The sequence below is a fragment of the Hevea brasiliensis genome, chromosome 6 (genome assembly GCF_030052815.1).
Source record: "Hevea brasiliensis isolate MT/VB/25A 57/8 chromosome 6, ASM3005281v1, whole genome shotgun sequence".
NCBI lineage: Eukaryota > Viridiplantae > Streptophyta > Magnoliopsida > Malpighiales > Euphorbiaceae > Hevea > Hevea brasiliensis.
This window is the reverse complement of record NC_079498.1, coordinates 79,212,355-79,225,238: the sequence shown is the minus strand read 5'-3', so window position 1 is coordinate 79,225,238 and position 12,884 is coordinate 79,212,355. Positions and strand designations below refer to the sequence as shown.

General features: G+C 33.4%; 1 protein-coding gene across 1 annotated transcript; it reads left to right on the top strand.

Annotated features, from left to right (window-relative positions):
• The first annotated feature begins 10,676 nt into the window (after positions 1-10,676).
• LOC110670421 (pentatricopeptide repeat-containing protein At5g08305) lies at positions 10,677-12,673 on the top strand. The gene has a single exon (XM_021832466.2). The coding sequence runs from the start codon at positions 10,928-10,930 to the stop codon at positions 12,539-12,541; it is 1,614 nt and encodes a 537-aa protein (XP_021688158.2). The 5' UTR covers positions 10,677-10,927; the 3' UTR covers positions 12,542-12,673.
• Positions 12,674-12,884: the final 211 nt, after the last annotated feature.

Genomic DNA, 12,884 nt, shown 5'->3' with positions numbered 1-12,884 from the left:
AAGGTTTAGTGTTGGTGGCTAGGGATTTGGTGGTGAGAATTGGAGAGAAATCAAGCTTGATTGAGATGAAAATGGTGGAAGGAGGGCTCTCATGGTGGTTCAGCCAAATGGGAATGGAAGAGGAAGAAGACCAATCTCTCATTTAATACAATTTGTCTTTTGTTTAAATATTTATCCTAATGTAATTGAATTAAATTTTTAATGGTGTCATCATGCTTGATCATGCTTATGTCATCATGTGGTAAGGCTTATGTCATAATTTAATTATATTTTCTTTTCTTTCTTTTCCCCTTTCCATTACACAATTCATGATTTTTAATTCATTTTAAATGTTTTATTCTAACTCATTTGGATTGACATTTAGGTCAAAATTCAACTCCTTTAACCTATTTGCATTTCATTTCTTTGATTTCTCTTTAACTTTGCTTAATCGTTATTTAGTTTATTCATAGCTCCTCACTCTAGTTTAAATATAGTTTTAGATATTCTGACTATCCAAACCGACATTAATCACTGGAACAGTTATGTAACATCCCCATCAGACGTGTTCTCAGATTACATCTCGGTGACCAAATGTCATCTGCAGTCAGATGTCCGAACTACACTTAGGTGATAGTGAACAGACATAAATTTATGAAATAAATAAAAAGAAAATACAAGAAAAATTAAAGAAAAATGAAAGAGAGAAAATGAAACTAGGTTAAACGAGCCGGCACTATAGCGATGGGTAACCGCACCGGGAAGTTACGGCGAAGGCAATTACTGACCCCAAGACTGCGGGAAACCCTTGGAATTAAATTTTGAGACATAATTAAATGTTTATTGAAATGTAATTGACACTAGAAATATCAAAGAAAAATTAATAAATTAGTATAAAGAAAAACGAAAAATCAAGAAACTGACAAAAATCGGTGTTACCGAAAAATCGGGAATATAACCCGAAGTGGGGCATTTTGGTCATTTGACACCTTGAGTTGCCTTATGACCTCAATGTCCATTAAAAATAAATAATATTATACTATGAAAATGTCATGAAAAATTAAATTGTGATATATTATGTAACTAGTGAAAGAAAGGAGATAAATGTGCAAATAATGAAACTTGGAATAATTAAACATTAAAAATAAGTTTAGTGCTCCACTAACTCCTAATTTGGGAGACATATGGGACCTTGGGACAGTAGATTCCACTCACTGTCATCTTCTTCTTCTACAATCTTCATCTTGCCGAAATGAAGCTCCCAACCAAAACCTCCATGGCTGCCCATGCATGAAGCTTTCTTTCTCCATCATCAAGCCATCTTTCACACATAATTCCTTCATTAAAGCTTGCCTACTCACCTTGGGGAAGATATTGGGAACAAGAAAAAGAAGATTTGGTGAAGTTTAAGGGAAGCTCTCAAGAGGTAAGTGTCCAAATCCTCTCCCTTGCTTTAGTAAACTTCATGTTTAGATTGAGGTGAGTAACTTGGTGAAGAGAATGGAAGAAAATATTGAGTTATGAATTTATTCATTTTCGGCAGCCATGAAAGCTTGATGTGTTTGAGTTTTTCTTACCTCTAACGGATGGGAATTAAGGTTCATTAACTCATATGGAAGTTGTAGTAAGTTAATGTCCAAGTATGTGTATGTTAGTGCTTGAATTAAGGGTTTAAAAATGGGACTTTGATGCTTCAGTAAACTGCCATATTTGGCAGCCTTAAATCTCATGAATTTATGTGTGAGTTTATGAAATTTATTGATGAAATATGATGGTGTTGAATTGTGGGCAGCATGTGTAGTTGCATGGAAGTGTATGTATAATATAGGTGTTGAGGTATATTGAATTTCAGTGGAAGTAAATGTTGAACTTTAATGGTGTATTGTGTGCATTGAGCACTTGAGTGTGTAACACCCTCACTGTAGTAATTCCACACATTCTACTGTTCCGGTGATCGGTGTTGGTCTGGACAGCTAGAACGTCTGGAAAAAAAAAAAAAAAACTTAAACTAAAGTGAGGAACTATAATTAACTCAAATATTAACAAGAAAAATGTAGGAAAAATTTTAGAAATAAAATACAACCAAGTTAAATGAGCCGGTGCCCTAGCGATGGGTAACCCAGTGGGAAGTTGCGGTTCTCGCAACTAGGAGCCCTAGACCCGGGAGAAAATTCATAAAATAATTTTTGAGACTCCAGAGAAGAGTCATTGAGGGTTCTATGGCATTAGAATGCCAAGAAAAGGTTTAGAAAATTTTTTCAATCGGTACAGACAATTTTAGTCTGTTAAGCCAAACGGAGGGCATTTTGGTCATTTCGTCTTCAGAGATGATTTTTGACCGACTTGTCCAATTAAGTAAATAATTATTATGATCTAAAATATGAATAAATATTGCTAAAAATTGAATTGAAAATGAGTAGAAAAGAAAATAAAATAAAATATAAATTATGGCATCATTATTGTGTCATTAAAAGTCCTCCACCAATCATATTGTAACACACACCTTATAAACTAATTAAAAAGGGATAAAATGAGTTAAAATGAAAAACAACAATCTGCTGCCCTTCTTCTTCAACCAGCTGAAACTCTCTCCCTCTCTATTCTCCATGGATGCTTTTACTTCTCTCTAAAAGTTCCTTGTAAACACACCATAAAATCACTTGTTGATTTCACAAAAATTGCTCCTTGCAACTAGAACAAGCCAAAGGCAGCAAAAGAAAAGGAGAGAAAGATTTTTCTTCAAGCTTGGGTTGACACACACAAAGGTTAGTGCTTTAAATTATAGTTATTTCTGTGTTTTATGAAAGAAATTAGTAAATCCTACAACTAGGTGCCATAGGAAATTATAGATGAGTGAAAATCTGGAATCTGTACAGTATATGTGTGAACAGTAAATTTTAAAAATTCATAACTGGAGTTAGGGATCTCAGATCAGGGTGATTTTTTATGTCAAAAGAAACCTTAAGGAATGTTCTAAAACTTTGTAGTTTTATGGCAGACCTGATTCTAACGTTAGGTTAGGGTTTGAGGACAAAACATTTTATTGCTCAGATGTGGACTTTGTTCTGCTGATTTCCTGCAACAGGACAGCCACCTTCAATAAATCATAACTAGAGCCACAAAACTCGAAATGATGTGATTCTTGAGTCCTTGAAACGCTTATTGAATGCTCTAAAACCTTGTAGTTATGACCAAGAGCTAATTGTGGCAGTTGCTGGTTGATATTTTTGCATTTCCTTACTACTATCCTGCATATACTGGATTCTGGACAGGTTGCACCTTTTTAATTAGTTCTGCAATTTCCGATCTGATTTTGATGTGATTCCAATTGGAGATTGAGTTAAACATATGAAGGTTGATTTTTGGAAAATATGGTCTTGAAATCTTGTTTCTATAAATTATGGTGATTATTTTTGCACCCTGTTTCTGCATGTTGATTGTGCACTGAGTGCACTATTCATTATAGTAACATGTATATTGCATGAGCTAGAAATTTTAGAGGAAAAATGATTAAGCATGCTTTGATTTAATGAAGTTACATGTAGAAATTAATAAGGTGGAGGCCCATTTCTGGTCTAGAAATGAGTGACATGAGGAAATTGAGTGAATAGGCTGCCCTTGGTGACCTGCAGGACTGGGCATGAGTCCAGCAGGTTTGGGCAGCCATAACTTGAATTGTAGAGGTTCAATTGGTGCAAGGTCAATTGGACATGAAACTAGACACATAATGGCACAACTTTGGTGAAGAAACCATGCCCATAAAACCAAACCAAGTGGACCAAAAGCTTGCCCAAATCCGGGTGACCTGCAGTCTGTTTCTGCAGAATGACCAAATGAACAGTGATTGTTCATTTGGCCATAACTCAATGTAGAAAGGTCCAATTGACCTGAAATTTTACCAGCAACAAGCTAAGATATAGACCAACAACTTTCATGAAGAAACCTACCCCAAATTATGACCAGAACCTATCCAACAAGGGAGTTGCATTCACTGTTCACTGCACTGTAGATATGGTCAGTCCAGAAAAATTCCAATCCGGCCAGTTGTGGTTTTTGGACCATAACTTGAGCTACAAAACTCCAAATGGAGTGATTCAAAAAAGGAAATTCAACTAGACAAAATAAGGAACAACTTTCATGTTGATTATTTTGTCAAATTCCCACTGCAAAATTGACCAATGGAATAGTAAACACAAGGCATGAAAACTGAAAATTCTGCCCAATTAACATTAAGCTTGGAAATGGTATTGGCAACCAATACCAACAAATTTTGAATGCAAAATGTGGTATCTTTGAGAACTTAGGTTCAATAAATTTATTAAGTAATAAAAAGTCAACAATTTGAGTGAATAGTAATATGAATAGTAATACAAAGACACAAAGTATACTAACTAAATTAGTAGAGAAAATTAAGGTATGAAATTTGGAATCCATGAAACAATCATGGATTACTTGAAATAGAAATAGTAATTCACCTAAATGACTTAATGAACATTTAAGTTATGTGAGTATATAGTTAAGATTTATTCCCATTACTAGTAGGTCTAATAAAACATAAGTAATACCACTTGAATATGAAATGACATTAACCTAGATGGATTGTTGAGTATAAATGGGATGAGGTTCACATTAGGATTTATGTTTCCATTACAAATAAGATAATAACACCTTGTATGAGTTATGAATTCATATAAATATTGTAATGAATAAATGAATCACATGAAAATATGAATAGAACATTAGTTTTCTTTATAAGAGAAAGGAAAAATGTTTTGAGTACAATGGTATATGAACACCATTATTGTGAATTGTGATCAATATGAATGATGTAAGGAATGTATGAATATGATGATGAATGTATAAATTATGAAATTTATCATGAAATAATAAAGTCATAAAACACAATATATTAATATTTAATGATATTATGTGCCTTTGTATTGCCTAGACAATGTGTGTCAGATTGGATAGTTTGGCATGCCAATAGAGTATTGTTTTAGCAGTACTGCGAAAGGCTTTATGCCTGCATTCATGGCTTTTGTGCCCGTATTCATGCCTTTTGTGCCCGTATTCATGGCTTTTATACCCGTATTCATGGCTTTTATGCCCGATTATGTGATATCATGGCTTTTTAGCCATACTGACTGCATACGTGGTTGACGTTTTGCATCTCATGGTATGACGGCCCGAGGCACCGCGGTGTCCAGTGCCAACGACCCGTTATCCAGTTTAGTCAGCCTGTCATAGGTTATTTGAGCAGTGAAATTTATTGAAATAAGTTAAGAATATTAGTAATAAAAAAAATATTAGAAATTAAATAAATGAGTAAGATGACCTAAAATAAATTAGAATAGTTATTTATTAGAAAGAATCGAAATGAACTGGACCGATATCAAAATTTACTTATTATGAAATAATCTGAGACAACCTAGAAAGTATTGAGAAAATACTAAAAGATTAGCAAAGAAAATTATAACACACATAAATATTGCAAATGTGACTTACATGATAATATAAGCATATATTTATTATTTTTAGATCATTTTTCTTTGTACATTATTACTGTACATTGGCGAAATAAACACTTCCAAAGAAGACTAAATTACGATAAAACATATTAAATTTTAGAATCGCATGTGAAGTATAAATAAATCTTAATTATTTAAATTATGTTTTAATTCTATCTTTATTTGTATATTATTTTCTTGCTATATTATTGCACCACTAAGCAGCAATGCTTAGCGCGATGGAATTGTTTCCTCGCGCAGGTACTGAAGTTAAAGCCCAGCGAATACTAAATAGAGATTTTGGAGTTCTGATCTGCAGAGCGTTCAAGGTTGTCACCTCCTCAGCAATGCATGTAGATAGGGCTCACATTAAGCATATCATGTATTTTGTGTATGTTATTTATTTCTTATATTGTAATATAAATTAGCAAATTGTAATTAATTTGTATATCATGTAAATTAAGGATTTATTTAATTATTGCAAATGATGTAAATTAATGCAAATTTGAGAATTTTGCTATAAGAATGGAGCATGAATGAATTTGTACAAATGAGTATAGATTTGAATTACATAATGATTTTTCAAATGATGATATGAGTATGGAAATGATTATGAAATTAAAATGTATGGATGAGATTTGAAATATGAGAAAACTATGAGAATGATTGATGAGATAATTATGATTAGCATGGATGAGATTTTTTTTATTTTAAAATATTGTCAAATTTCAAACAGGTGAATATTGAAATACGCCAAACGATAATAAAATAGGGGAAACTCCATTGATTTCTCCGTCGAAAAATAATTAATATTAAATTAAACGAGTTCAAAATTATTAAAAAAATAAAGTAAGATAAGTTAGGGTGCTTCGGCATCGATTGTAGCACGCCTTGCTCGGCTACACTGTAGTCGGGTGAGGGGTGTTACAGAGTGTTCTGCCCAAAATGCTTTGCTAGAATTGTGTTTAATATATATAAAAGTGCCATGATTGAATATTGAAGTGTTGGGAGGAGGAGGATTATCAAATTGGAAGTGTAATTTTCATGTGAAGGTTGAGTGTTGTTGGCAGTACCTAAATTAGGTTATAAGTGTAAAATTGTGAACCCAATTGGTATGAGACCAATGGGAGGTGAAACTAGACACAAAATAGGCCAACTTTTATGCAGAAATGTTGCCAAGATTCTGCCAAAAAACTAACCTTAAAAATGACCAAATCCGGAATCGGTAAGTGCAAGCCTAGATTTTTGACCATATGAATAGTAGTCATTAAGATGATTATAACTCACTCAAAACAGGTCCAAATGACCTGAAATTTTTACTATGGATAGCTTAGACATAGAGCTACAATTCTTATGAAGACACCAAAGCCTAGAATAGCCAGAACCAAGTCAAATTGCTTGCACAATTTCGGGTACCAAAATTGCCAGAACTAAATGTGACCTAAAATTGACCAAATTTTGCACTAAAGGTGCAATCTGTCCAACTTTAGTAAATTGACCATATCTTGGTCTATACAACTCAGAATGACCTAAAATTTGTGCCAAAAGTTCAATAAGACATAGAGCTACAATTTTGCTTCTTTGACCAGAAGCTAAAAACCAAGAGAAATAGGACATTAAGCTAGACCAATCTAGCATACTAAAACTGAAAATTTGACATTTACATACAATGATGCTTGAAGTAATTTGGCAATGAATGTCAACTTGTAAAAATGGTAAATTACACTATATTGGCAGCATATTGAATTACAATTTGTGACATGTTGATGCTAGAATCAACTTATCCATATTACCTAGAAAGGTCAACATTTACATTGACTTGTGAATTACATGGTAACTAGTAAACTCAAAAAAAAAAAATGAAGAATTAAACAATTAAGTTGTAATGTGCCTTAGTTTGCCTAGTTGACTAGTTTGGATAGGTTGGCATGCCAATAGGATTCTGACAGCTGTTCTGTAAATGGCTTCATGCCATACTGTGTTTTTATGACTTATTATGTCGCACTGTAACTTTAATAGCCTACGGCTATACGTATTGTGTTATTATACTTGGCTTATCGCCGGATTGATTATATGGCTTTTTAGCCACACTGTTTGCACACCGGGAGACACTTTGTGACCGATGGTGTGACGGCCCGAGGTACTAAGTACCCAGTGCCAGTATATCCGTTTATCCAGTCTGGTCAGTATATAGGCTACACGGGCAGTTAATTTAAGTATTATTAAATTCAAATAGCTAAATTCAGTTTATTGACATACAGCACCACCAAAATTAGCAAAAATGAAAAGTCAGCAAATAAAAGTAGAAACAGCAACTAAAAAGAATATTGATGTCATAAATTCATAAATAATTCATTTATTTTATTTTAGTGTATATTTTTTTATATTTGGCACCACTAAGCAGAATTGCTTAGCGCGTTGCTTTTGCTACGCGTAGGTATTAGAGACACAGCTGGGGAGCCCAGCAGACCTGCGACCGGGTGAGACATCAGATCTGCACAGGAGTCCAGAGTCATCTGCACTACACTGCATACATGGTAGGACTTAGGATCTTGTGTAATGATTATCAGTTGTATTTTGACATTTTGTTATGTAATTTTATACATTCTAAAACTTTAAGGTTTGTAATAATTTGTACATATTAAACTCTTATGGAGAGTGTTTGGATGAATGTAAATTATGATGGGTTGTGTTTTGAAACTATGAAATTTGAAGACTGAAAAATTATTTGGAAGGTTGAGATTATCATATTGAACTATTTTTAATAGGTTTAGAAGGACAGTTTGTCTGAAATACAGACGGCACCTTGCCGAATTTTTATTACCATTTTTAAATCACTGATTTTATTAAAGTATGAAAATAAAATCAGCATGATATGAATTTCACATAAAAGACTTTTAAAATCAAATTGAGTTCAGGAAATGAGATGATCACAGACTAGGTACTCCGGCATGCCGTGTAGCACGCCTTGCTCGGCTATACTATAGACGGGTGAGGGGTGTTACAAGTTAAATGTATGGAACTACCTAAACGAGAATGTCACCCTTGTCAATATAAAGTCATCTAGATCATAATAGTGCATATAACCCCTTAACCTAAGAAAACATAGTTATCTTATATATAGGTGGCTTGAGTTTGATACTACTTTCATACTTATACTATGTATGGGTATATGGGCATGTGTTGGCTTCGACTAGTTATATATAGAGATAGATGTTAGTCAAGATGGGATCCGTTACCGTTAGTAAATAGGAATAAAATCTTATGTCCATTGAATTATTCTTGATGAATTCAAGTTCCTGCCCAGGACAAATAGACTTAGTCAGAAAAGAGTTTCTGAAAGGAAAGTCTTATTAATCAAGAATTGGAATTAAAAGAGGACATATGATTCTAAGCATAAGAGTTTGACATGAAACCATGACTCTAGCTGGAATCGGGATTTTGTAACGGAGAGATTTTAGTGCATGATACGCATGATCGAGATTCATGAACTGTAGAATTAATTCAGAACTAATTTGGTAGTCATAGCACATTATGCTAGATGTTAACTATGACTTATGAGAACTTAAATGAAAAGAGAATTTCATTTTAAGTTTGGAATGGTTCCAATAATATTAAGGAGTTAATATCATTCGCATTGCCAATTAGTAATGAACCTAGTAAGTTACACATAAGAGTAATTTGATCAAAGTAAAATTAATTTGATTAATTAATTAAATAAATTGTTTAATTAATTAATTGAATTAATAAATTTAGTTTGTAATTAGATTACAAAGTCTCTAGCATGACTTGACACTAGATTTATCTATTGAAGTATTCAAGTTAATATTTAAAGTATTTAAATATAAACTTGAAAAACTAATATTATGGAAGAAATTTGACTTAGTCAAAATTTCAAGTTTAACTTGTTAAATTTTGACAATTTAACCATGTTGACTTGGTTAAAAATGGGAGGAATTAATTAATGATTAATTAATTAGTTTAATTAGTATTTAGAATACTAATTAATCAAGGTTAATTTTCTTAATTAGGATTAAGGCTTGATAAATGGACCAATCACATTTAGAAAACTCATTCAAATGTTGAATGAGAATGAAACACTTGTCATCTTAATTTTAATTAAAAGAAATTAAGTTAAATATCAAAGGAAGAAATGAAGAAAAGTTTTCATCTTTGTTCTTCCTTTTGGCAGAACCTCATCCTCTATGGAAAGGAGTTTCTCTCTTCTTCCTAGCTAAATTCAAGAAGTTTAAATGTTAAACTCTTGAATCAAAAGGTAGAGAAAAGGTTTCTCATCGTTTCCATACCCTTGTAACCAAAGAAAATCTAAGAACATTTTCTTCCATTCTTGGTAGCCCCACTTGGAAGGAATATCAAGAGGTTTTGCTTGGATCAAAGAAGCTTTGATCAAGGGCTTGTGTGGACAAGCTAGAGGACTAGCACTTGATAGTCTTCACTCCCCAGATTAGGTGGTTAGAATTTGATTATGCTCCTAATTGAGTGAGAATTCTTCATGAAACCCTAACTTCTAAATTTAGGAGTTTTGTTTTCTCTTGGCAAATTAGGCTTGTTAACAATTGAGAAATATGTTTTATGAATTATGTGTTTACGCAATAGTATAAAGAGTTTATATGATGCATGAAACCTAAGGTTATAAAATTTGTAAATTGTTAACTTTGCACCTTAAGACTTGTTTTAGTGCATTTTTCTTTCATTTACAAATCTACCTCTCCCTAGTTTTTGATCTTTGTGTAGAATGAATTTAGGTCTCATTTTGTTCACTAAAAACTGACCTAGGAATAGGAATAAATGAGAATAATTCCCTTTGTAGGTGTTTGGAAACTATTTTTTTTCTTTCATTCTCATTCTTACAAATCAGGCAATCCGATTCACACAACTAAATAAATCACTATTTGATGTGATTCCTATGACACCAAGCTTCAAGTTTCAAGGGATGATTCAAGAGTTGTTGAGCAAAGAGAGTAAGGTTAACAAGATTGAATCATTAACTACAGTTTAACATTTATTAAATAGTATATAATATAAATTTAATATACTACTATTAAAAAAATTATTACATCAATAGTAATATATAAAAAAAAATTAATAATTCATAATATCAATTTAATTTTTGGGCTTGAATTTTGTAACCATGGTTCTAATCTATGAAATGCATTTTCGTTCAAAAAAAAAAAGTTGAAGAGTAAATTGGTCAAACTCTGGTTAATCTCGATTTAGCCTTAAAATCTTGAATCATTACTTCACCTGCGCCGAGTTTGGTGCAAATAAAATTGGAGACATAAAATTACCGTTTTATGTATCCGAAGATATGAATATCCGCAAACACCCGGTCGTAGGATTATTTGGCAGAACCTCTAATCCTTCCCTCCATTCGTTTAGTTCTTTTGGGTTGCTCTTCTTTAGGTGCTGTGCAGTTTTAAATGGTGCATGCATCGTTACTTCGTGGGAATGCTATTCTGAATTCGACCTTAATCACCATCCTTGATAAATGCAAGTCATTGTTAGAGCTGAAGCAAATTCATGCTCTGGTGATCACTTTAGGTCTCTCCCAAGATGAGCCTTTTGTGTCTAGAATTCTTTCCTTCTCCGCACTATCTGATTCAGCAAACATCGATTACTCCTACTGGGTTCTTTTATCTCTCTCAAACCCAACAATCTTCAATTGGAACACAGTCATGAGAGGATATTCGAAGAGCAAATACCCAAATAAATCAGTATCGGTTTTTGTTAAAATGTTACGGGTTGGAATCTTGCCTGACTATTTAACATTCCCTTTTCTTGCCAAGGCATCAGCTGGTCTCTTGAATCGAGAACTCGGTATGGCCTTTCATGCCCATATTATAAAAGCTGGGTATGAATCTGATAGGTTTGTTTCGAATTCTTTGATTCATATGTATGCAACTTTCGGAGATATTTTGCATGCACGGAAAGTGTTCGATGGAATACCTCTCAAGAATTTGGTATCATGGAATTCCATGGTAGATGGCTACGCAAAATGTGGAGATATGGCTTTGGCATTCGAATTGTTTGATTCAATGCCTGAACATGACGTCTTGTCGTGGAGTTCTTTGATTGATGGGTATGTTAAGAGTGGGGATTACGGCGATGCTTTGGCAGTTTTTGAGAAAATGAGGGTCTCGGGTCCCAATCCCAATGAGGTGACTATGGTGAGTGTATTGTGTGCTTGTGCTCACTTGGGTGCCCTTGATAAAGGGAGGATGATGCATCGTTACGTGATTGATAATGGGTTGCCATTGACTCTGGTTTTGCGCACCTCTCTTGTGGACATGTATGCCAAATGCGGGGCAATACAAGAGGCTTTCAGATTGTTTCGTGGGGTTTCCAAGGAGCTGAGTGATGTGTTAATTTGGAATGCTATGATTGGAGGATTAGCAACTCATGGTTTGGTTAAAGAATCACTTGATTTGTTTACAGAAATGCATATTGTTGGGGTTAAGTCAGACGAAATCACATACTTGAGCTTGTTGTGTGCTTGTGCCCATGGTGGGTTAGTAAAGGAAGCTTGGTATTTCTTTGACTGTCTTCGTAAACATGGAATGGCTCCTAAGAGTGAGCATTATGCTTGTATGGTGGATGTTATGGCTCGTGCTGGTCAAATTGCAGAGGCATACCAATTTCTATGTCAAATGCCCATCGAGCCAACAGCTTCAATGTTAGGTGCTCTGCTAAGTGGATGTATGAACCACAGAAAGTTTGATCTTGCAGAAATGGTAGGAAGGAAACTTATTGAGCTAGAGCCATACCATGATGGCAGATATATTGGCTTATCAAATATTTATGCTATTGTGAGACGCTGGGATAAAGCAAGAAGCACGAGAGAGGCCATGGAGAGGATGGGGGTGAAAAAATCTCCTGGTTATAGCTTTGTGGAGATTTATGGAGCTTTGCATATATTCGTTGCACATGATAAAATGCATCCTAGTTCAGAGCAAATATATATGATGTTAAATTTTGTTGTAAGCCAAATAAAGCATACTGTTGATTATGAAAATCAAGAATATTCTTTTGTATGATAAGGAAGGAGAAGATTAATTATTAATTACTTCTGCATATTGAATTTTTCAAACTCATCTTCTTTAGGTAAAAATTCTGTAGCAAATTATCTGGTAAATTTCAGATTTTATCAAAGAGTTTTATCCCTGTAAGGTGAGTCTATGATTTATATTACTATTTGTAGTATTAAAATATCCATCAACCCATAGAAAAAGGGTTAATACTTCTTTAGCATAAACAATAATTGATATAGATAATCATATGATCACATGATATAATTAATTGTATATAACAACTTAACAGTACTATATTTAAGACATTAATTATTAATTAAACACAACTTTTTCCTAGAAAATACATTAA